We start from the raw sequence: 26,483 nt of genomic DNA on the forward strand, positions 1-26,483 counted from the left end.
ATTTAAAATTTAGTCCTTTCTGAAATTTTTTCTTATACGTTTAAAGATGTATTTTTTTCATTAATGTTAATGCATTTTTTTTAATTTTGCACCAAAAGTATCTTAGAAAACTTACCTAACCTTATTATAGCAAGAGCAATTTATTTTAGCCTAACCCAACTAAATATATTTTAAATGCGTTTACATTAACTTAATACTAAACAAATACAATCAAATATATTTTTTTCGCTAGGTTCAGAATGATTTTGGCGATATTATTGCATACACAAATTTTTACTTGTCCTATATGGCAAGATGAGCGTTGCTATTTAAGCCAAGATCGCAAGTTCTGCCTATTCGGCACGACATATATATATATATATATATATATATATATATATATATATATATATATATATATATATATTATATATATATATATATATATATATATATATATATGTGTGTGTGTGTGTGTGTGTGTGTGTGTACTCACCTAATTGTACTCACCTAATTGTGGTTGCAGGGGTCGAGACTCAGCTCCTGGCCCCGCCTCTTCACTGATCGCTACTGGATCCTCTCTCTCTCTGCTTCCTGAGCTTTGTCATACCTCTTCTTAAAACTATGTATGGTTCCTGCCTCCACTACTTCACTTGCTAGGCTATTCCACTTGCTGACAACTCTATGACTGAAGAAATACTTCCTAACGTCCCTGTGACTCGTCTGAGTCTTCAGCTTCCAGTTGTGACCCCTTGTCCCTGTGTCCCCTCTCTGGAACATCCTATCTCTGTCCACCTTGTCTATTCCCCGCAGTATCTTGTATGTCGTTATCATGTCTCCCCTGACCCTTCTGTCCTCCAGTGTCGTCAGTCCGATTTCCCTTAACCTTTCCTCGTACGACATTCCCTTGAGCTCTGGGACTAGCCTTGTTGCAAACCTTTGTACTTTCTCTAACTTCTTGACGTGCTTGACCAGGTGTGGGTTCCAGACTGGTGCTGCATACTCCAGTATGGGCCTAACATACACAGTGTACAGTGTCTTGAACGATTCCTTATTGAGGTATCGGAACGCTATTCTCAGGTTTGCCAGGCGCCCGTATGCTGCAGCGGTTATTTGGTTGATGTGTGCCTCCGGTGATGTACTCGGTGTTATGGTCACCCCAAGGTCTTTCTCCCTGAGTGAGGTCTGTAGTCTTTGTCCACCTAGCCTATATTCTGTCTGCGGTCTTCTTTGCCCCTCCCCAATCTTCATGACTTTGCATTTGGCTGGATTGAATTCGAGGAGCCAGTTACTGGACCACATGTCCAGCCTCTCCAGGTCTCTTTGCAGTCCTGCCTCATCCTCGTCCGATTTAATTCTTCTCATCAACTTCACGTCATCTGCGAACAGGGACACTTCAGAGTCTATTCCTTCCATCATGTCGTTCACATATATCAAAAATAGCACTGGTCCTAGAACTGACCCCTGTGGGACCCCGCTCGTAACAGGCGCCCACTGTGATACCTCTTCACGTACCATGACTCGTTGCTGCCTCCCTGTCAGGTATTCCCTTATCCATTGCAGTGCCCTTCCTTTTATGTGTGCCTGATCCTCCAGCTTCTGCACTAATCTCTTGTGGGGAACTGTGTCAAAGGCCTTCCTGCAGTCTAGGAAAACGCAATCTACCCAACCCTCTCTCTCGTGTCTTACTTCTGTTACCTTGTCATAAAACTCCAGGAGGTTTGTGATACAAGATTTGCCTTCCATGAACCCATGCTGGTTTTCATTTATAATCTTGTTCCTTTCCAGGTGTTCGACCACTCTCCTCCTGATAATCTTCTCCATGACTTTGCACACAATACATGTCAGAGACACAGGTCTGTAGTTTAGTGCCTCGTTTCTGTTTCCTTTCTTAAATATGGGGACTACATTAGCTGTCTTCCATTTCTCAGGTAGTTGCCCAGTTTCAAGGGATGTGTTGAAGATTGTGGTTAGAGGCACACACAGCATCTCTGCTCCTTCTCTAAGGACCCATGGGGAGATGTTGTCCGGTCCCATCGCCTTTGAGGTGTCAAGGTCACTTAAGAGCTTCTTCACCTCCTCCTCAGTTGTTCGTATGTCATCCAACACTTGTTGGTATATTCCCTCTTGATGTTCCCTTCTGTGCTGTCTTCCCACAGCCCTTCCTGTCTCTACTGTAAAAACTTCCTTAAATCTCCTGTTCAGCTCCTCACATACCTCCTGATCATTTCTTGTGAGTTCTCCACCTTCTGTCCTTAATCTGATCACCTGGTCTTTGACTGTTGTCTTCCTCCTGATGTGGCTATACAACAGTTTCGGGTCAGTCTTGATTCTCGATGCTATGTCATTTTCATACTGTCGCTGGGCCTCCCTCCTTACCTGTGCGTACTCATTCCTGGCTCTGCGACTGATCTCCCTATTTTCGTGTGTTCTCTGCCTTCTGTACTTTTTCCATTCTCTATTGCACTTTGTTTTTGCCTCCTTACACCGTCGGGTAAACCAGGGGCTTGTTCTGGTCTTCCCGTTGTTACTGTTGCCCTTGGGAATGAACCTTTCCACTGCCTCCTTGCATTTTGTTGCTACATATTCCATCATTTCATTTACTGGCTTTCCTGCCAGTTCTCTGTCCCACTGGACCTCCCGCATGAAGTTCTTCAACCCTATGTAGTCCCCTCTTTTATAGTCAGGCTTTTCCCATTCTACTCCTGTTATTCTCTCCACTTGCAGCTCTACTATGTATTCAAAGCACAGAACCACGTGGTCGCTAGCTCCTAGGGGACTCTCATACTTGATATCCTCAATGTCTGAGCTGCCCAGGGTGAACACAAGGTCCAATCTTGCTGGTTCATCCTCCCCTCTCACTCTGGTAGTGTCCTTAACATGTTGGTGCATGAGGTTTTCCAGCACCACGTCCAACATCCTGGCTCTCCATGTTTCGGGACCCCCATGTGGCTCCAGGTTTTCCCAGTCAATCTCCCTGTGGTTGAAATCCCCCATAACCAGCAACTTTGCTCTGCTGGAGTGAGCTCTTCTTGCCACCTCAGCAAGTGTGTCCACCATTGCTCTGTTGCTCTCTTCATATTCCTCTCTTGGCCTCCTGCAGTTCTGTGGTGGATTATACATCACTGCAATGACCACTTTGTGTTCCCCAGACTGAAGTGTACCTGCTATGTAGTCTCTTTCTCCTGTCTCATCTATTCCTTCCATTTTCTCGAATTTCCATCTGTTTTTTACGAGCAGAGCAACCCCACCTCCCCCCCTACCCCTTCTATCTTTCCTCATGATCTGGTATCCTTGTGGGAAGATTGCATCTGTTATTGTCTCCATGAGTTTTGTTTCTGTAACTGCTATGATGTCTGGGGACTTCTCATTGATTCTTTCTTGCCATTCCTCATGTTTATTCGTTAATCCATCTCCATTTGTGTACCAAACCTTCAACTTCTGTTCTAATACTGTAACTGTGGTGCGGGGGGTGGAAACAGAGGGATCGGTGTGTGATGGTTGGTTTGGAATGTTCAGTTGCCTTGGGGGTGTCGTGGCTGGAGTCCTTCTGCAGGTGTTTCTGGGGGGTGCGCTTGTCCTTCCATTTGATCCTGGGTTATTCTGCTCTCCTTTTTCATTTCCTCCCATTTCTCCTTTCGTTTTTGAACTCTCTCTTTCATTGTCTTCCTTTCGTCCTGTGTTCTGTCTCGGTCGAGGTACACACTCCGGAACTCCTGCTTGCCTCTCAGCCGTGCTTTCTCCTGCAGGATCATGGTTCGGGTTGATTCTGCCTTGAAAATTACTTTGAGAGGCCGATTCCTTTTCTTTGTGAACCACCCAATTCTCCGAAAATTTGCCACCTGGGTCATGTCCCCCTCGCCTATCACCTTCATGATGTCTTCAATCGCTTTTTTCTCCTCCTGCTTTCTTTCATCATAAGTTTCCCCTTTAGCTTCGTCTAGCCCATAGACAAACACGGATCTCTCCCTTTCCACCTCCCACTGTGACTCCCATTGCATCCTCTGATGTGTTTTAGTTCCTTCCCGTGGAGTGTTCCTTCCTTCAGTCCCTTCCCTCGTTATGGCCCCTATGCTTCTTGGTTTATCCTTCCTGCTCACTTGCTCCTGGCCCCCACAGGTATCTGGTAAGGTCCTTGCACATGTCCTAGTTCCATCAATGTCTTCCAACCTCTCTTTCTGTCCTAGAGTGCTCCCTGTCTTTGTTTTGGCCCCATGTGGGTTTGACAGGACCTCTGCATACAGTTTAGTTTCCATGCTTCCTTCGGACCTGTTGTCTGTGTTCGATGTAGCCATTGCCGATGCTACTTCTGTAATATCTTTGTCTCTGTGCTGTTTCAGATGTCTCAGCTCCTCTTCTAATCTCTCTATCTTGATTTCTGCTGCTGTGGCCTGTTGCTTCCACCTTCTGCATTCTGCTGCTAACCTCTCTTCCATCTTCCTTTCCAGCTCATCTAGTCTCCTTCCCCAGTCTTCCTCCCTTTTTTTGAGCTCTATCTCCCATTCCTCCCTCTCAGATTCGTCCTTGGAGCCCCTTGTCCTCATCCTGGTTAGGGGGAGGGGAATAGACGGTTAGGAGAGGGGATGGATGGTTGTGGGGGAGGGGGAGGATGGTTATTGGAGGGGCAGAGATAGTTGGGGGAGGGAGTTAGATGGTTTGGGGGAGGGAGTTAGATGGTTTGGGGGAGAGAGGGGATGGATGGTTATGGGGGAGGGGGAGGATGGTTATTGGAGGGAGGGAGGTTGTTGGGCGGGGGTTAGACGGTTTGGGGAGGGGTTAGGTGGTTTGGGGGAGGGGTAGGTGGCTAAGGCTAAGGTGTCAAGTGGCGGAGGGTGTGTGTGTGTGTGTGTGTGTGTGTGTGTGTGTGTGTGTGTGTGTGTGTGTGTGTGTGTGTATGTGTGTGTGTGTGAATGTGTGTGTGTGAATGTGTGTGTGTGTGTGTGTGTGTGTGTGTGTGTGTGTGTGTGTGTGTGTGTGTGTGTGTGTGTGTGTGTGTGTGTGTGTGTGTGTGTGTGTGTGTGTGTGTGTGTGTGTGTGTGCGTGTGTGTGTGTGTGTATGTGTATGTGTATGTGTGTGTGTGTGTTTGTGTATTTACGTATGTGTGTATGTATGTGTGTGTGTGTATGTGTGTATGTGTGTGTATGTGTGTGTGTGTGAGTGTCTACCCTTGTGTGTGTGTGCTTGTGTGTGAGGGAGGGAGGGTTAGGGGGGGGTTGAGAGGTCCGTCGTGTAGGCACAAATTTAGTCTCATTTATCTTTCCCAATTATGCTACTCTCTCCACTTATTGCCCTTTCTGGATTTACGTGTTAATTGTTGCTGGTTATTATCATTTTCCTTGTTCACATTGAGAGAGGACTTCCTAGCTTCCTAAGTATTCTTACTGCTAATAACTACCGGTAGTAACACTGCCTGTGTGCGTGTGTGCGTGTGTGTGTGTGTGTGTGAGTGTGTGTGTGAGAGTCTTGTGCGGTGTAATGACTGGCCGCAACTTCTTGTGACCTGACTAAACCCTCCTGGGACCCCCTAGCACCGTCTTACCATGTTGCCCTTAAAAGCTTGTCCCACCTACCTTCTCACACTCGTCAACACTATATTCTCTATGTCTATGCTATTTCTATTCTAATTCTGGTAATAGCTTGCAGGAGTGAGTGACCAGTATCAAACAGTATACAAGGCCAGCCAGGGCCGTCAACATGCAAACCACAACTAGGCGAATAAACTTGCGGTTGACAGTTGCCAGCTGCTGATGACGTAGTCGTACGTAGGCCTTAAATCCCTATTTTTGGAGATCCTTCACCCGTGATGATTATAACCATATATTCCGCTTCCTCACTTCACTCTTCACTGATGGTAGTATACACTTCACATTATATACACTTCACTTCATATGTATAATGGCACACAACTTGTCGTGACGTCACTTCATCAGGCCTACCGCTGCCAATGTGGCAACAGCGCCTAAGACCCCCAGCGGTTTGCGCTTTGAAATATTATGATTTCAGCTTTCCTCTCACTTTCTTTAACTAATAACTTTAATTATCACTCGTAGTATTGTTCACTGACGTTCCACTACCACTGATTACTTCTAGCTGATATTACGCGTCTTTCAACGCCAAGGTTCTCGGAGCCTTGTTACCCACGTCTTCACCCCACGGACCCACGTGTGTGTGTGTGTGTGTGTGTGTGTGTGTGTGTGTGTGTGTGTACTCACCTAGTACTCACCTAGTTGAGGTTGCGGGGGGTCGAGTCCGAGCTCCTGGCCCCGCCTCTTCACTGATCGCTACTAGGTCACTCTCCCTGAGCCGTGAGCTTTATCATACCTCTGCTTAAAGCCATGTATGGATCCTGCCTCCACTACATCGCTTCCCAAACTATTCCACTTACTGACTACTCTGTGGCTGAAGAAATACTTCCTAACATCCCTGTGATTCATCTGTGTCTTCAGCTTCCAACTGTGTCCCCTTGTTACTGTGTCCAATCTCTGGAACATCCTGTCTTTGTCCACCTTGTCAATTCCTCTCAGTATTTTGTATGTCGTTATCATGTCCCCAGTATGTCGTTATCATGTCCCCCCTATCTCTCCTGTCCTCCAGTGTCGTCAGGTTGATTTCCCTTAACCTCTCCTCGTAGGACATACCTCTTAGCTCTGGGACTAGTCGTGTTGCAAACCTTTGCACTTTCTCTAGTTTCTTCACGTGCTTGGCTAGGTGTGGGTTCCAAACTGGTGCCGCATACTCCAATATGGGCCTAACGTACACGGTGTACAGGGTCCTGAATGATTCCTTATTAAGATGTCGGAATGCTGTTCTGAGGTTTGCTAGGCGCCCATATGCTGCAGCAGTTATTTGGTTGATGTGCGCTTCAGGAGATGTGCCTGGTGTTATACTCACCCCAAGATCTTTTTCCTTGAGTGAGGTTTGTAGTCCCTGACCCCCTAGACTGTACTCCGTCTCCAGCCTTCTTTGCCCTTCCCCAATCTTCATGACTTTCCACTTGGTGGGATTGAACTCCAGGAGCCAATTGCTGGACCAGGTCTGCAGCCTGTCCAGATCCCTTCGTAGTTCTGCCTGGTCTTCGATCGAGTGAATTCTTCTCATCAACTTCACGTCATCTGCAAACAGGGACACCTCAGAGTCTATTCCTTCCGTCATGTCGTTCACAAATACCAGAAACAGCACTGGTCCTAGGACTGACCCCTGCGGGACCCCGCTGGTCACAGGTGCCCACTCTGACACCTCGCCACGTACCATGACTCGCTGCTGTCTTCCTGACAAGTATTCCCTGATCCATTGTAGTGCCTTCCCTGTTATCCCTGCTTGGTCCTCCAGTTTTTGCACCAATCTCTTGTGTGGAACTGTGTCAAACGCCTTCTTGCAGTCCAAGAAAATGCAATCCACCCACCCCTCTCTCTCTTGTCTTACTGCTGTCACCATGTCATAGAACTCCAGTAGGTTTGTGACACAGGATTTCCCGTCCCTGAAACCATGTTGGCTGCTGTTGATGAGATCGTTCCTTTCTAGGTGTTCCACCACTCTTCTCCTGATAATCTTCTCCATGATTTTGCATATTATACATGTCAGTGACACTGGTCTGTAGTTTAATGCTTCATGTCTGTCTCCTTTTTTAAAGATTGGGACTACATTTGCTGTCTTCCATGCCTCAGGCAATCTCCCTGTTTCGATAGATGTATTGAATATTGTTGTTAGGGGTACACATAGCGCCTCTGCTCCCTCTCTCAATACCCATGGGGAGATGTTATCTGGCCCCATTGCCTTTGAGGTATCTAGCTCACTCAGAAGCCTCTTCACTTCTTCCTCGGTTGTGTGCACTGTGTCCAGCACTTGGTGGTGTGCCCCACCTCTCCGTCTTTCTGGAGTCCCTTCTGTCTCCTCTGTGAACACTTCTTTGAATCTCTTGTTGAGTTCTTCACATACTTCACGGTCATTTCTTGTTGTCTCTCCTCCTTCCTTCCTTAGCCTGATTACCTGGTCCTTGACTGTTGTTTTCCTCCTGATGTGGCTGTACAACAGTTTCGGGTCAGATTTGGCTTTTGCTGCTATGTCATTTTCATATTGTCTTTGGGCCTCCCTTCTTATCTGTGCATATTCGTTTCTGGCTCTACGACTGTTCTCCTTATTCTCCTGGGTCCTTTGCCTTCTATATTTCTTCCATTCCCTAGCACACTTGGTTTTTGCCTCCCTGCACCTTTGGGTAAACCATGGGCTCATCCTGGCTTTTTCATTATTCCTGTTACCCTTGGGTACAAACCTCTCCTCAGCCTCCTTGCATTTTGTTGCTACATATTCCATCATCTCATTAACTGGCTTCCCTGCCAGTTCTCTGTCCCACTGAACCCCGTTCAGGTAGTTCCTCATTCCTGTGTAGTCCCCTTTCTTGTAGTTTGGCTTCATTCGTCCTGGCCTTCCTGCTTCTCCCTCCACTTGTAGCTCTACTGTGTATTCGAAGCTTAAAACCACATGGTCACTGGCCCCAAGGGGTCTTTCATATGTGATGTCCTCGATATCTGCACTACTCAAGGTGAATACTAAGTCCAGTCTTGCTGGTTCATCCTCTCCTCTCTCTCTTGTAGTGTCCCTTACGTGTTGGCACATGAAGTTTTCCAGTACCACCTCCATCATCTTAGCCCTCCATGTATCTTGGCCCCCATGTGGGTCCAAGTTCTCCCAATCGATCTGCTTGTGGTTAAAGTCACCCATGATCAGGAGCTTTGCCCTGCATGCATGAGCTCTTCTGGCCACTCTAGCCAGTGTGTCAACCATCGCTCTATTGCTCTCGTCGTACTCTTGCCTTGGCCTCCTGCTGTTCTGTGGTGGGTTATACATCACTGCTATTACCACCTTGGGACCTCCAGAGTGAAGTGTTCCCGCTATGTAATCACTTTCTTCTCCGCTGTCTCCTCTCTCCAGCTCATCAAAATTCCAGCGATTTTTGATCAGCAACGCCACTCCTCCACCCCCCTTGTTCCCTCTGTCTTTCCTCAGGATTTGGTATCCCGTTGGAAAGATGGCATCTGTTATCATACCTGTAAGCTTGGTTTCTGTGAGAGCTATGATGTCCGGTGATGCTTCTTTGACTCTTTCATGCCACTCCTCCCACTTATTTGTTATTCCATCAGCGTTTGTGTACCATACCTTCAGTTTCCTTTCCAACACTGTGGTTTGGGGGGCCTGTGAGGGTGGGAGACCTGGTGGCATACTGTGGGATTCTATAGCTCGGTGTTGGGTGGAGGCTGTGGGTATGGATTGTAGTGTGTGTTGGGATGGTGTGATAGGTTGTATGGTTCTGAGAATAGTTGTGTGTGTGCTTGCCCTTGCTGTTCTGTTCTGCTCTGACTGACCTCTGCTGGTTCCATCCTTGTCTCTTTTCCTAGCTCCTTTCGCTTTTTTGTCCTCTCCCTCAGCTGCTGTCGTTCTGATTTTGTTCTGTCTTCTGTGTGTGTGTGTGTGTGTTTGTGTGTGTGTGTGTGTACACCCCCAAGAGTTCTATATTTCTCAAGTGTATATACTCAAAGGTGTATATTTCTGTGTATAAGCACCAGGAAGTATATATTCCTGTGTATATTAACCTAAAGGTTTTTAGTTTACATAGTACAGACACCAAGATATATATTTCTCAGAATATATATATTATACACCAAGTGAAGGAAAGGTGAAGAAAGGAGGGATAGAGGAGAGGGGCAGAACAGAGGTATGGAGGTAATAGATAACGTGCAGTATTCCCTTCCTTTCCCCTACCCATCCCTCCCCATCCCACTTATGGTCGTACGTTTAATTGGACCCCATGTTATCAGGAAGCACCACAAGACGACCATCAAGTCGTCTCTACCACTATAGATCTGGTCGTTCTACGCGCTGTGACAACCATTTTATCGTCATTATCATTACAATAGTTATTTCCCGAGCTTGTGGTACCGCCTGGTACTTACCTGCACTCATCTAAAACTATACTGCCAAAAAAACTCCCCTACGGAGTGCAGAATAATTGTTAGACGGTGTAAAATGCCCACAATGAACAGCAGGGATGCTGTGAGAACGCTAAGAGATAGCTCGATAAGTGTAAAGGAACTAAGACTCTTCAACACCCGTCATACATAAGGGGAATTACCAGCAGGCTCGTGGCTGCCTTCAGGAGAGAACCTGATAGGTTCCTCACGCCAGTTCCTGATCAGCAGGGCTGTGGTTCATTAGTTGGGCTGCGTGTGGCCAGAACCTTCAGCCCGGTTGATCAAGACAACTAGGGGTGGTGACACTGGACTATGTGTATATATGTATTATAGTTTGACGTAATATTTAAGACTTACGAGGTAGAAAGGAATCACAGATGTACGAAAAAAAATCTGAAGCAGCAGTAGCAGTAACAGAAAGAATAGGAACAGCACGAACGACAAGAAGAGCAACACAAGCAGAAGAACAGCAACAGCAACGGAGGTGTGTGTGTGTATGCAGGTGTTGTTGATATAACGGAGATGGTGCCAGCCGCTATAACAGGTGACGCTACGTCTCTCATACCACTACCATTACTACTACTACCACCATTACTACTACCACCACCATTACTACTACCACCATTACTACTACCACTATTACTACTACTACACTGTTCCTCTACTATCTAAATCTGCTCACTCTTGTTTCTTGAAAAGAAGACAATACCCTGACTGAAGCAATACATAAATAACCCGCACGTGGGAGACACTTTTAACAACGTTTCGGTCAGACCTGGGCCGAAACATCGTCATAAGTTTGCATTTATATTAATTCTAGATATGTGAGAACTGCAGTACAAGAAATTTATTAAGTTTATTTGAAGAGGTAAACCTGTAGGCGTCATTCAACGATGTGAGTTGAAGGCTCGATCCTCTGTCCGGTAATTACGGTCTCTGGTGAACCGAAACTAATTTTGGGTGTGATTTACTGGGCCCCAAATCTTGATAGGGAGTGCAGTAAACTTCTATGGGACGAAATTCGTAAGGCATCTACATACGAAAATGTTGTGCTGATGGGAGATTTCAACTATAGACAGATTGACTGGAGCAATTTGACAGGAAATTTAGAGTCAGGTGACTTTCTTGATACGATCCAGGATTGTTTTTTAAAACAGTTTGTGACAGAGCCAACTAGGGGAAATAACCTCCTTGACTTGGTTCTTGCCAGTAGGGAAACACTAATTAATAATCTTGAGGTTAATGGTGAGCTTGGGGAAAGTGATCACAAATCACTCAGTTTTAATATATCATGGAATTCCCCTAATAAAGGCAATCAAGTCTCTGTCCCTGACTTCCGCTTGGCTGATTTCATAGGACTGAAAAATTACTTAGGTGGGTTGAACTGGAATGACCTGACTAAGGGTCAGGTAGGTGGTGATGCTTTCCAGGGCATAGTTCTAGCTGCTCAGTCAAATTATGTTCCAAATAGGGAAATCAGATCAAACAAAAATGATCCTAAATGGATGAACAATAGATTAAAATATCTGATTGGTCAAAAGAGAGGCATATATAGGCAAATCAAAAGAGGAGAGGGGCAATTAAGAAATCGATATATTCAGTTAGAGAGAGAAATAAAAAAGGGAATTAGAAAAGCAAAAAGAGATTATGAGGTTAAAGTTGCAAGAGAATCGAAGACTAACCCAAAAGGATTCTTTCAGGTATACAGAAGTAAGATCAGGGACAAGATAGGCCCACTCCAAAGTTCCTCGGGTCAGCTCACTGACAGTGATAAGGAAATGTGTAGAAGTTTTAACACATACTTCCTCTCAGTTTTTACACAGGAGGATACCAGCGATATTCCAGTAATGATAAATTATGTAAAACAGGACGATAATAAACTGTGCACGATTAGGGTCACAAGTGACATGGTCCTTAGGCAAATAGATAAATTAAAACCTAACAAATCCCCAGGCCCTGATGAACTGTATGCAAGGGTTCTAAAGGAATGTAAAGAGGAGCTTAGCACACCTTTGGCTAATCTTTTCAACATATCACTACAAACTGGCATGGTGCCAGATAAGTGGAAAATGGCAAATGTGATACCTATTTTCAAAACAGGTGACAGGTCCTTAGCTTCGAACTATAGACCAATAAGCCTAACCTCCATAGTGGGAAAATTTATGGAATCAATAATTGCCGAGGCAGTTCGTAGCCACCTTGAAAAGCATACATTAATCAACGAATCTCAGCATGGTTTTACAAAGGGGCGTTCCTGCCTTACGAATTTATTAACTTTTTTCACTAAGGTATTTGAGGAGGTAGATCATGGTAATGAATATGATATTGTGTATATGGATTTCAGTAAGGCTTTTGACAGGGTCCCACATCAGAGACTATTGAGGAAAATTAAAGCACATGGAATAGGAGGAGAAATTTTTTCCTGGATAGAGGCATGGTTGACAAATAGGCAGCAGAGAGTTTGCATAAATGGGGAGAAATCAGAGTGGGGAAGCGTCACGAGCGGTGTTCCACAGGGGTCAGTGTTGGGCCCCCTGCTGTTCACAATCTACATAAACGACATAGATGAGGGCATAAAGAGCGACATCGGCAAGTTTGCCGATGACACCAAAATAGGCCGTCGAATTCATTCTGACGAGGACATTCGAGCACTCCAGGAAGATTTGAATAGACTGATGCAGTGGTCGGAGAAGTGGCAGATGCAGTTTAATATAGACAAATGCAAAGTTCTAAATGTTGGACCGGACAATAACCATGCCACATATAAACTAAATAATGCAGATCTTAATATTACGGATTGCAAAAAAGATTTAGGAGTTCTGGTTAGCAGTAATCTGAAACCAAGACAACAGTGCTTAAGTGTTCGCAATAAAGCTAATAGAATCCTTGGCTTCATATCAAGAAGCATAAATAATAGGAGTCCTCAGGTTGTTCTTCAACTCTATACATCCTTGGTTAGGCCTCATTTAGATTATGCTGCACAGTTTTGGTCACCGTATTACAGAATGGATATAAATTCTCTGGAAAATGTACAAAGGAGGATGACAAAGTTGATCCCATGTATCAGAAATCTTCCCTATGAGGATAGACTGAGGGCCCTGAATCTGCACTCTCTAGAAAGACGTAGAATTAGGGGGGATATGATTGAGGTGTATAAATGGAAGACAGGAATAAATAAAGGGGATGTAAATAGTGTGCTGAAAATATCTAGCCTCGACAGGACTCGCAGCAATGGTTTTAAGTTGGAAAAATTCAGATTCAGGAAGGATATAGGAAAGTACTGGTTTGGTAATAGAGTTGTGGATGAGTGGAACAAACTCCCGAGTACAGTTATAGAGGCCAGAACGTTGTGTAGCTTTAAAAATAGGTTGGATAAATACATGAGTGGATGTGGGTGGGTGTGAGTTGGACCTGATAGCTTGTGCTACCAGGTCGGTTGCCGTGTTCCTCCCTTAAGTCAATGTGACCTGACCTGACTAGGTTGGGTGCATTGGCTTAAGCCGGTAGGAGACTTGGACCTGCCTCGCATGGGCCAGTAGGCCTTCTGCAGTGTTCCTTCGTTCTTATGTTCTTATGAACTGTTACTCTCGCACTGTAAAATGAGATTGGTGGAACAAGCTGATAACCTTTGTGCAGAAGACTAAAGTGGACATAATCAGGACGTGAAAATACTAAGGGGAATTGATAAAGTTGATAAATGGGACACTTGTGCAACATTTGGGTATCTTAATTCTGGAAACGTTTCGCCAGCCAGTGGCTTCTTCAGTCCATGTACAGAACGGCGGAAGAGGATGAGGAGTCTGAGGTAATCAGTCCCTCAGCCTTGAGATGATAGGGAGAGGACTGAAGAGCAGGACCAACCAGGACCCTCCAGCAGGGAGCTGGATGAACACTAGTAACCTGTTAGCTTCCTGTTGAGCGGTCTGGGGGTCACCGCCCCCGCGGCCTGTTCCGGACCAGGCTTCACGGTGGCTTGCCTAACGAGTCAGGTTACTGGTGCTAGCAACACAGTACAACACAACTCCTCTCAATCAACTGTATAGAGGAACTCAAGTTCCAACAATATTTATATGCAAGTATATGACAACTTATACAGGCCATAACTGACATCAATTACATCACACTATATAAAACGCCGCTTGTTATGCAAAGCATTTCGGGTAAATTAGGTCAGTTTTATCCCCCAGGATGCGACCCACGCCAGTCGCTTAACACCCAGGTACCTACTTCTAGGTGAACAGGGACAGTAGGTGTCTTGAAGAAACACACACTGTTTCCACCCGTACCAGGGATCGAATCACGGGCTTCAATTGTGTGAGCCAAGTGCGCTACCTACCGAGCCTGAGAAGCACTGCAGAAGAGCTAAGGACCCACGAGGGTTGGACCAAAAACACAGGGTAAAACAACTGAAGGACAGACCACACCCAGGCGACGCTCCCATTTCACGCGCTGAGTATCCGTGGTTCAATCCCCATGGGCGTGTTTCCTTACACCTGTTGTCGCATTCGCCTAGCAAGCAAGTAGGTACCTGGGTGTTAGTCGACTGGTGTGGGTGGCATCCTGGGAGACAAGATTGAGGACCACAAACGGAAATAAGACAGTCCTTCGATGATGCACTGACTTTCTTGAATTATCCTGAGTGGCTAACACCCCGGAGTTAAAGAATCCCAACAGAATCTTAAAGAAAATATAGGAAAAGAGAAGAGGTAGGCAGAGGAAGAGAAGAAAAGATTAGGTCAAGCCATGACTGTTCCAAAGTGTGGAGCATCTGACAATGTCACGAGAAAGGAAGGCATCTACAGAGACAAAGCCAAGACTAAGATTCGTATTAAGAAAGTGCTTCTTTTTCTTGTGCTTCGACTTACTCCAAGAGCAGGTATCACAAGGCCATAGCGCCTACAAACTAGAAATTCCGGTCCATGCTGCTCAACAGACGGGTACTACAAACCCGGAGCTCCAGACTCGACCCTTCTCAAATACAAATCGGCAAGTACACTATAAAAAAGCATTAAGGAGAAAAAAATGAATTAAGATAAAAACGTAAACACCAAACTGCCGACGTTAATAGATAAGAAGAGATATGACGAGCATATAACAACAACATAAAAGTATACGAGGAACTAGATAAGATTTCTTCGGGAGAAAGGGAGACCACGAGTGAAAAGTACGAACAGAAAGCTACTGAAAAGGAGTTATATAATATTTCTTTTCAAATATGGGTGGAAGACAGCTGGAATAGGATCCAGAGAGATGTAGAAAGTGCTTAAACCACATGGATTGTATACAGGAAGATGTAGTGAGTGCTACAACCACTGGCAACTGTTGTATTCTATGCAACAATGTAAATACTGAAGATGGCACATCAACACAACACTGCTGTTGTAACCACACACACACTGAAGATGGTATACCACTATCAGTTCTCTAACTACAGATTATAATTACACATAGGTAATGTAAACACAACACAAAAAAACACAAACACCAAAAAAAAAAAACACAACACATACACAAAGAACGAACACACAAAGAACACAAACACACACACAAAAAAAGTCTTCCAGGAACGCGGGCACTGTGAATTTTGAAGTACACACACGTAATGTGTCTCACACAGCAGATATACGTAATATTTCTATTATCAAGCAGACGCACGTAATGTGTGACTCATCCAGCAGACACAGTGTATCTATCATCCAGAAGACACTATCATCCAGCAGACACAGCGTATCTATCATCCAGAAGACACTATCATCCAGCAGACACAGCGTATCTATCATCCAGAAGACACTATCATCCAGCAGACACAGCGTATCTATCATCCAGAAGACACTATCATCCAGCAGACACAGCGTATCTATCATCCAGAAGACACTATCATCCAGCAGACACAGCGTATCTATCATCCAGAAGACACTATCATCCAGCAGACACAGCGTATCTATCATCCACAAGACACTATCATCCAGCAGACACAGCGTATCTATCATCCACAAGACACTATCATCCAGCAGACACAGCTTATCTATCATCCACAAGACACTATCATCCGGCAGACACAGCGTATCTATCATCCACAAGACACTATCATCCGGCAGACACAGCGTATCTATCATCCAGAAGACACTATCATCCAGCAGACACAGCGTATCTATCATCCAGAAGACACTATCATCCAGCAGACACAGCGTATCTATCATCCAGAAGACACTATCATCCAGCAGACACAGCGTATCTATCATCCAGAAGACACTATCATCCAGCAGACACAGCGTATCTATCATCCAGAAGACACTATCATCCAGCAGACACAGCGTATCTATCATCCAGAAGACACTATCATCCAGCAGACACAGCGTATCTATCATCCACAAGACACTATCATCCAGCAGACACAGCGTATCTATCATCCAGAAGACACTATCATCCAGCAGACACAGCGTATCTATCATCCAGAAGACACTATCATCCAGCAGACACAGCGTATCTATCATCCAGAAGACACTATCATCCAGCAGACACAGCGTATCTATCATCCACAAGACACTATCATCCGGCAGACACAGCGTATCTATCATCCACAAGACACTATCATCCGGCAGACACAGCGTATCTATCATCCACAAGACACTATCATCCGGCAGACACAGCGTATCTATCATCCACAAGACACTATCATCCGGCAGACACAGCGTATCTATCATCCACAAGACACTATCATCCAGCAGACACAGGCAGTGTGTATTAGAAAATAACAAACACAAAGCACACACACATTCGATATCACTATCCGAGAAAGTCACTGTCTATCACAGTTCTTTTTCCCATCACTTCAGAATATACCCCAGGCACTGCACTGCCAGGCGAATTTAAACCACACGCTGCTGCTGCAACTCTGGTAAAAGCTGCTGGACTTTCCTGCTTGCTGCTGACACCTGCCTCAACCCCGCCTCCAATTGGGAATCCATGCATAAATCTTCAAAGCTGCCTCGATCCACCTTTCATACAGGGCCTCGAGGCCCTATCATGCCTGGAAATGGCTTATTTGAAGTTTTACATCTGGATGTACAACTGGAAATGCCTGATGCTAGAAGTTTAGTATCAGTGTCTGGATGTACAACTGGAAATGCCTGATGCTAGAAGTTTAGTATCAGTGTCTGGATGTACAACTGGAAATGCCTGATGCTAGAAGTTTAGTATCAGTGTCTGGATGTACAACTGGAAATGCCTGATGCTAGAAGTTTCGTATCAGTGTCTGGATGTACAACTGGAAATGCCTGATGCTAGAAGTTTCGTATCAGTGTCTGGATGTACAACTGGAAATGCCTGATGCTAGAAGTTTAGTATCAGTGTCTGGATTTACAACTGGAAATGCCTGATGCTAGAAGTTTAGTATCAGTGTCTAGAAGTACAACTGGAAATGCCTGATGCTAGAAGTTTCGTATCAGTGTCTGGATGTACAACTGGAAATGCCTGATGCTAGAAGTTTCGTATCAGTGTCTGGATGTACAACTGGAAATGCTTGATGCTAGAAGTTTAGTATCAGTGTCTGGATGTACAACTGGAAATGCCTGATGCTAGAAGTTTAGTATCAGTGTCTGGATGTACAACTGGAAATGTCTGATGCTAGAAGTTTAGTATCAGTGTCTGGATGTACAACTGGAATTACTTGATGCTGGAAGTTTAACTACCTGTGGATGCAAGAGTGGAAATGCTTAGGAGTGGTAATTTTACGTCAGTGTATGGATGTCCAACCAAGTTACCTGGAGTATACCTACAAGGTTTCGGAGGGTCTGCGCCCCCGCGGCCGTCCGTGACCAGGCCTAGAGGTGGATCAAGGCCTGATCAACTAGGCTGTTGGTTGAGTAATGGGAAAGAAAGCCTATAGACTACACGAGGGTCAAGAATACATTAATACCTAAAATAAGGACTAAAAGCCTCTATTTATGGATTGATTAAGTCTTCATTTCACTACTACACCGGCTGCCTCTATTTGACTGACGAAGCCTACTGTATAGGTTTCAACAATAAAGATGCCTAACGGCTGCACATGCGCCTTAATCATCAACTAGTCGGTATTTTATACCACTTTCAACATTATGAATTATTATTTTAAACTCAACACTGAGGTTCCTTATCTTCCTTGGCTTATTCTAACATCAACTTTCCTCTAGTACACACCTGTTTATTACTCAGTTTCAACAGTTTTAGTGTAACCCATCCTAGCAGCAGTGATGGTAAGCAAAAGGACACGAAGGCAACTAATGCGACATTTTATTGTGGCAACATTTCGCTCTCCAGGAACTGTGTCAAAGCCGTTACAATAAAATGTCACATTAGTTACACTTGTGCCCTTTTACCTAACATATTGTCGGTAATTTTACCAACCTAGCAGCAGTGATATTCATCAAGAACCGCTTCCTGGTGAGGCTGAGTTACCGTGCTGACAAAACAACAATATGTATAATAAATAACTATTGATTTATGCCTGAAGTTCGCCGAGGACCAACTCTCTATAACAGTCATTTTCCTGTATGCTTAATAGCGGTTATATTTAAAATATAGTTCTCTTATTTTACCTAAGCTACGATATTCTAACCTAACTTCAGGGAAACAGTATTCTGTAACTTCACAGACAATGTCGACAAATAATGAAAAATGGTGTGGGAAAAAGACACTAACGTACAGTTCAGGATATTTATTACAGGAAACGTTTCGCCACTCGTGGCTTCTTGAGGACTGAAGAAACCACTCGTGGCGAAACGTTTCATTCAATGTCTTGAACTCTAAGTGTCTTTTTCCACAAGACAAATAATGTACTAAAAGAGTCTCGGTTGCTCAGTCCCCCTTTTAACTGTGTCGGTACAACAGTCTTGAGTTTCTTTAATATTGTGACTGTCTTCCTAGGTCAGTGGTCTCGGGATATTAAATCTCTAGTCCTAACCAAGCTGTGTGTGTGTGTGTGTGTGTGTGTGTGTGTGTGTTAAGAACTGTGGATTACACAGTGGTGGTGCACCTGTTATCTATTAGTGGGTCTGGGGATTATCTTCCCCAAGGTCTGGTCTCAGAACAAGCCTCCTAGCTTGGACAGAAAATATTACAGGCTGTAGAACTATTAAGAAGCACGCAGGAAAGTAAAGATACGTGTATACTGAAAGTACAAGTCTAAGATTTACGTCAAATTTTGTGTTCAAGAAAAAAAAAGATCAGTAATACTGACAATGCAAACATAAGCTTCAATTTCCTATTCGTTTGGCAGGAGGATGGTAGCTAGTTGCTATCTTACCAGCCTACTTGAGGAAAAGGAACTGCCTGAACTATCACATGTGAAATATTAGCTATAACTAATCACTGTTGAAATTCCCGAAAACTAGCTCACATTTGTCTGATGTGGTGTATATGAAGCTTAATTGAAGGCGGTTTCGAGGGGGTCAACGCCCCCGCGGCTAGCTGTCAGACCAGGTCTCCTGGTAGATGGCCAGGAAAACGGACATTGCCTCCTGGCGTGGATGGCGGACACGAGCCCACACAGTGGTTAATAAGAGCCTCATGTATGCTTGTAATATCTACCGTTTATCACTAGGTTGGTAAGTGAAAGTTAAGCAAAAGATCAAAGGAAGGAAAAACAGTTACAGAAAAAAACTAACGGAAAATCTGACAGTTTAACGAGGTATGACTGAGAGCCGCCTCGCCTGATTTCCTGATAAATAAATTAACGTTTTTATTTAGGCTTCGTATATAAGCCCAAGTTTTTACAGTGATCTTGCAAATTAACTCCGTCGCGAAATCGTAACGACATGATTGTAAACATCTCGCTGATTGGAGTGAGGTTGGAACATCACAGTAAGGATGTAAATTTATTTAGGCACACAAGTACAATTATCTTAGTGTTATAATCATCAAGGATAACCCCCCAAAAAGTCATGACAAAATAACTTAAAAGGACACAAGTGCAACTAATGTGACATTTATTGTGGCAACGTTTCGCTCTCCAGGAGCTTTATCAAGCCATTACAAACAATACATGGACACAGAGGGTATATAAAGGCTCTGAGTGAGGTGCAATACTAGTGAGGTAACATTTCGATGTTCACTAGTGGTGGTGGTGGTGGTGGTGGTGGTGGTGGTGGTGGTGGTGGTGGTAGTAGTAGTAGTAGTAGTAGTAGTAGTAGTAGTAGTAGTAGTAGTAGTAGTAGTAGTAGTAGTAGTAGTAGTAGTAGTAGTAGTAGTAGTAGTAGTAGTAGTAACAAAAATAATACAATAAGGAAGAGCAATTAATTCGTACATGAGTAAAAGGATATAAAAGCTATACTTGGGTAACATAAAAATAGGTTGGACAAATATAGACTGGAAAGAGGCAGGTTTTTTTAGTGTTCACTCTCAGTAATGTGCTTGTGTAGTATAACAGGAGAGACTATGTGATGGCAGGGTTTACTGTTTTCAGGAGGATTCTTGCTAAGACTTCGGAGATGGTGAAGCTGCCGTTGTTTTGTTTAATTGTATTCGAAACAGCGATCAGTGCTGATTCAAGGCACTTGCGTCTGCGGAAATAATACTACCACCACTAGTGAACATCGAAATGTTACCTCACTAGTATTGCACCTCACTCTGAGCCTTTATATACCCTCTGTGTCCATGTATTGTTTGTAATGGCTTGATAAAGCTCCTGGAGAGCGAAACGTTGCCACAATAAATGTCACATTAGTTGCACTTGTGTCCTTTTACTTTACATTGTCGGTAATTCTACCAACTTTATTACAAAATAACTTATTTCCAGAACACGTCCATAAATTCACATTCATTTTCCTTGGGGGACTTTTGAGTTAGTTATATAAATAGACATGCCGTTTTATCAGCTATCATTAGTAATACTGACGATAAATAGCAAAAACAAGAGATAATACAGAAATATACCAAACTATTGGTGCTAGCTGATCTCGCCCTGTGTTAAAATATAATAATATTTACACAAATAACCCGCTTACAACATTTCGGTCAGACTTGGAGAATTTAGTCACAAGGCTTTTACTGCCATGAGCCGGTTATTTGTGTAGTGTTCCAGTCACTCTCTCGTGCCTCTGTGTTCTTCCCCCTCAAGGAAGGTTCCTTGATGTTGGTGAGGGGCTCTTGATTTAGGGAATTGGATCTGTGCTCCAGTTCCCCGAATTAAGCCTGAATGCCTTCAACCCCCCCCCCCCAGGCGCTGTATAATTCTCCGGGTTTAGCGCTTCCCCCTTGATTATAATAATAATAATCTGTGTTCTTCACAATAATGTCTATTTCTGACGTCTACAAGCGATGTTACAGACAGCAGAATAAAGTGGTATAATGACTGAGGGCACAGCAGTACTGTAGACAAAAATAACTGAAAATGTAGATTTAAAAATAAATTTATTATAATAAAAAAGAAGCGCTAAGCCACAAGGGCTATACTATAAATTTACTAACCTAAGATCTAGCATGGGTCAGTAGGCCTGCTGCAATGCTCCTTTCTCATGTTCCTAAGATAAAGTCAGTTGTGACTTAACCTTGTCAGACTTAGGAATCGTGCACATGTAGTTTGTAAAAATGTATGTGGAACACACCTGTGAGTGGTATAAACCTTGGTAATAAATACCGACAAGTTGGTTTAGAAAGACACGTAAGCAAACACTATAACATATTTATTAGAAAACGTTTCGGTCCTGGGACCTTGATCACTTGATCAAGGTCCCAGGACCGAAACGTTTTCTAATAAATATGTTATAGTGTTTGCTTACGTGTCTTTCTAAACCACACCTGTGAGTAACGTGTTGACAATGGCTGTGTTGGGCAATACTTGTTGAAGGTTAACACAAACTGACTCACTGTTGTACCTGAATAATACACAAATAATCCATACATAGAAGCTAATAACGACGTTTCAGTCCGCCTTGGACCATTTACAAATGTAACAACGTTACACTGGGATAACATTTACCTCTCAGTAGTGTTTTATCAAATCGAATAACTTGACAAAAACTCTATGAGCGAAACATTCTTCGAAAATACTCCATAAGTGAATATGACCTGACCTAACTGGGTTGGGTCATTGGCTTAAGCCGGTGGGAGAATTGGACCTGCCTCGCATGGGCCAGTAGGCCTGCTGTAGTGTTCCTTCAGTACTTACTGCGCTATCTGCATCTTTCCTCCAGCTTGGTTCTTCCTGGTGTCGGTAGATGCAGCCTTTCTACCATCCGGGGGCGACTTTTTCACCAACATTATGCTCGTCACAACTCACATATCCCTGGAGATATGCCGACGAGTGATCCCACTAGGCCTACCAACTCACGCGAAACACAAATCACTGGTATTCTTTAATTCCAGCCATAACTTTCACCACAACAAACACCACCACAGCGCCCACACCTCGGGGCTTACACGCCCTCCACTGGGGGAATATACAGCCAGCCTTCAAGACCTTGTAGAAGAGCCACTAGAGGAGAAACTCGACACAAAACGAGATGTTCAGTGGATAATGAGAGAGAGAATGTGCATAACCTCCCTCCCTGACAACCGCACCACAACTGACTAGTCTAGCCCAGACCAGACGCTATGTTCCCCCCATCACCCTCACCATCCCCTCATTTGAGCTCTTATTTTATTTCTACGCTTTTATTTAGGCTTTGCGTGCATAACATAGCGAAGAACCTTCTTCATTACAATGGTCTTGAGTGCATACAGATGTTATAGGAGCATGAAAAGTCCACTGTATACATCAACAGTGTGATGTTACTGTAGATTATGTAATTATCGTGTAAAAATAACATACCAACACACTGCTGATGTATCTAATTTTGTATCAGTCTAAACACATGCATAATTCTTTTTCAGCGATTCATTTTTTATTTCGTCCATCAACCCTTTCTTTAAATCATCCCACTACAAGGTATACTACACCTTCCATCATCCCTCTCTCAGAGCAGAACTCTTCTACAAGCTGACCCCTCAAGGAAGGTTCCTTGATGTTGGTGAGGGGCTCTTGATTTAGGGAATTGGATCTGAGCTCCAGTTCCCCGAATTAAGCCTGAATGCCTTCCACATCCCCCCCCAGGCGCTGAATAATCCTCCGGGTTTAGCGCTTCCCCCTTGATTATAATAATAATAATAATAATTCTACAAGCTGAGGGACTGACCAACTCAAGACCACTTCTACTGCCTCCTCTGTACTCGACTGAAGATGCCTACTGTGTAGGCGCAACGTTTCGGAATAAAGATACCGAACTGTTGCACATGTGTGTTACTTATCAATCAGTAATCCTGTAGCAGTGTTGCTTCGGGTAGGTAAGGTTTGTCAGGAAGCTGGACAAGATTATAATTATTATTATAATCTTGGGTAGCGCTAAACCTGTAGAGATTATACAGTGCCTGTGGAGGGATGGTATGTATTCAGGTAACCGGAGCACAGATCCAATTCCCTGGATCAAGAGTCCCTCACCAGCGTCAAGGAGCCTTCCCTGACGGGTAATAATAACTATAATAATGATAAAACATGTGGAAATTTGCTCACTTTTTGGGAATCAATATATTCACGGGAAAGCGCTAAACTCGTAAGAGTTTGGCACAAAGAGTAAAAAAACAGCTCCGGTGCCTTAGATCAAGAACTCTTAACCAGCATTAGAGAAAAGAGAGAGAAAGTTTTTCATCCTTAACTACGATCAAGGGCAGGACTGCCTGTTTGTGGTCACTGGTAAAAGTTGGCTTCAGTTGAATTGCCTCGTTCGTTACTGTTTCTAGTGGTGTGGTTGTGTGTAGTGAGGTGTGGTTGTGTGTAGTGAAGTGTGGCTGTGTGTAGTGAGGTGTGGTTGTGTGTAGTGAGGTGTGGTTGTGTGTAGTGAAGTGTGGCTGTGTGTAGTGAGGTGTGGTTGTGTGTAGTGAGGTGTGGTTGTGTGTAGTGAAGTGTGGCTGTGTGTAGTGAGGTGTGGTTGTGTGTAGTGAGGTGTGGTTGTGTGTAGTGAGGTGTGGTTGTGTGTAGTGAAGTGTGGCTGTGTGTAGTGAGGTGTGGTTGTGTGTAGTGAAGTGTGGCTGTGTGTAGTGAGGTGTGGTTGTGTGTAGTGAGGTGTGGTTGTGTGTAGTGAAGTGTGGCTGTGTGTAGTGAGGTGTGGTTGTGTGTAGTGAGGTGTGGTTGTGTGTAGTGAAGTGTGGCTGTGTGTAGTGAGGTGTGGTTGTGTGTAGTGAGGTGTGGTTGTGTGTAGTGAGGTGTGGTTGTGTGTAGTGAGGTGTGGTTGTGTGTAGTGAGGTGTGGTTGTGTGTAGTGAAGTGTGGTTGTGTAGTGAGGTGTGGCTGTGTTGTGAGGTGTGGCTGTGTGTAGTGAAGTGTGGTGTGTGTGTGTAAAGTGATGTGTAGTATGAGTAAGATCCCTGAATTGGGAAGATGTGAGGAGGAGAAAGAAAGTGAATGAGGGATGGGAAGAGAGAGAGGAGAGGAGACAGTGAAAAAAAATCTTGAAGGAGGGAGAATAGGGGAGTGAAGATGAGAGGGAAAGGATACAGTATAGGAAGGGAACTGATTGCAGTAATCCTTCTGACGTCGTAACACCCAGATCATTGAGACCCGATAGGTAGGGAGGGAGAGAGGGGTGGGGAGAGAGAGAGAGAGAGAGAGAGAGAGAGAGAGAGAGAGAGAGAGAGAGAGAGAGAGAGAGAGAGAGAGAGAGAGAGAGAGAGAGAGAGAGAGGTACGTAAAGGGGAAAGGAGGGAGAGGGATATTAGATTAGATTTAGATTTTGCCAGCGAAGTGGCTAGTTTATTGTGTACCCCATATCCATCCTGTGGATAGTAGTGCAAGAGCATATGGATACACAAAAGGCCTAGGAACTACGACTCAAAAGGGTTAACAGGAACAAATCTGGATTTATATATACAGTTCACTTATCTGTTACAAGCAAATTTAGGAAATCTGTTTAGTATATCTGGTATCTTATTGAGGGAGAGAGTGGTATGTAATGAGGAAGGGAGAAAGAGCGAGAGAGGGAGAGTGTGGTATGTCAAGGGAGAAGGGAAAGAAAGTGGTATGTCAAGGGAGAAGGGAGAGAGAAAAAGGGAGAGAGTGGTATGTAAAGGGAGAAGGGAGTATGGCCAGGAGGGAGGAGGAAAGACCATGATATAAAACCCCATAAAAAAAACCAGGTTTGGGCGTAAAAGACATCAATATATATCCTCCCCAGGGCAGAAGATGGAGGCAAGGATGGTATATCTGTGGTACTAATGGTATAGCTATCTTATTACTGGTATATCTATGGTATTTAGCGCTTCTTTTTTATAATAATAATACTAATAAAAGGGTATTATTGGTATATCTGTGGTATTAATGAGAGCGTAGCTACAGGCTCTTGGATCCCTCTCCTCAGCAGACATAGCACATCTTCCTAAGAGAATGTTGGTTTTCTATTATATTAAGAGCGTGGAGAAAGCGACGTTAGTCACTGGCTCTGTAGAGTACTTAGTTAACCGACTTCCAACTCCCCACCAACCAAACAAAACTTGACCTGACCTGACCTGACCTGACCTGACCTAACCAAACACGACCTGACCAAACCTAACCTACCTAAACATAACCCAAGCTAACCTAACATGGTGTAACCTAACCTCACGAACACAACCCATAACCCACATGCGTGGGGCTGAGGTGGTTACTCCCCCCTCCTCCAGCTGGTGATGGTTCACCCAGCAACAAATATTGCAACTGTTAACATTGTATGTGTCATGTTGACATTGAATTTGTTGTATTTGTGTTCTGATTTGTGTTTACTGTCCAGCGTAATGGATGCCCCATTTCACACCCTATATACATTATAAAACAAATACACATACAATAATATATATATATATATATATATATATATATATATATATATATATATATATATAGTATATGGGATTTCATTTGTATTATCTGGAATAAAAATAGAAAGGAAATAAGTGTTCAAAATTTTGCATATTTCTTTATCACTAACGGTAAGCTGATCTGAGATACATTTAAGTAGGCCTATCCTCTCAATAATCTTATTCTTATATACGTGTAAGAAATCCTTAGATTCCCTCACAACCTTAATTTCATATTCTCTTTTGGTTTTCTTTATTCCTTTATTGACTTCTCTTAACCTGAATATATTGTTCAATATGGTGACCCTCACCTCTTTTGATTCGCCTATAAATGCCTTTCTTTCCACCCAGGGGATGTTTAAGTCTATTGTTTATCCATTTAAGGTCATTCACGTTTGATCTAAATCCTCTTTTAAGAGTATATGTAGCTTGGTCAGTTTCTACATTGCTTTGAGAAATGTTATACTGACAATCATCATCACCTTCTCCCTCACGGTAGTTCCCAGTCAAGTTACCTTAGTCTACACTTCTCAAGGTTAGGTTAGGTAAGGTTTGCCAGAAAACAGGACAAGCGTTTCTTGACGCGGGTCTTAGTCATATGATGACTCACAGCTGGAGCTTTTGGTCATCTGACAGAGGTCTTCTACTGGCTTACCCACTCATCCCTTTAAAAATTATGGTTATTAATACACATAC

At 43.8% G+C, this 26,483-nt stretch overlaps 1 protein-coding gene across 6 annotated transcripts in view; it reads right to left on the reverse strand.

Moving 5' to 3' along the window:
- The window catches only part of LOC128703700 (serine/arginine repetitive matrix protein 2), a 609,407-nt gene that overhangs the window by 342,293 nt on the left and 240,631 nt on the right, over positions 1 to 26,483 (reverse strand). For 3 of the 6 annotated variants that reach the window (XM_070101170.1, XM_070101169.1, XM_070101174.1), the window contains exon 1: positions 22,094 to 22,486. The exons of the other annotated variants lie outside the window; for them this stretch is intronic. In XM_070101170.1, the coding sequence (XP_069957271.1) occupies positions 22,094 to 22,185 (92 nt within the window). In that variant the 5' untranslated portion in view covers positions 22,186 to 22,486. Of the gene's footprint in view, positions 1 to 22,093; positions 22,487 to 26,483 lie in introns of those variants that run through there. 6 annotated transcript variants of the gene reach the window in all.

This window comes from Cherax quadricarinatus, chromosome 76 (genome assembly GCF_038502225.1).
Source record: "Cherax quadricarinatus isolate ZL_2023a chromosome 76, ASM3850222v1, whole genome shotgun sequence".
NCBI lineage: Eukaryota > Metazoa > Arthropoda > Malacostraca > Decapoda > Parastacidae > Cherax > Cherax quadricarinatus.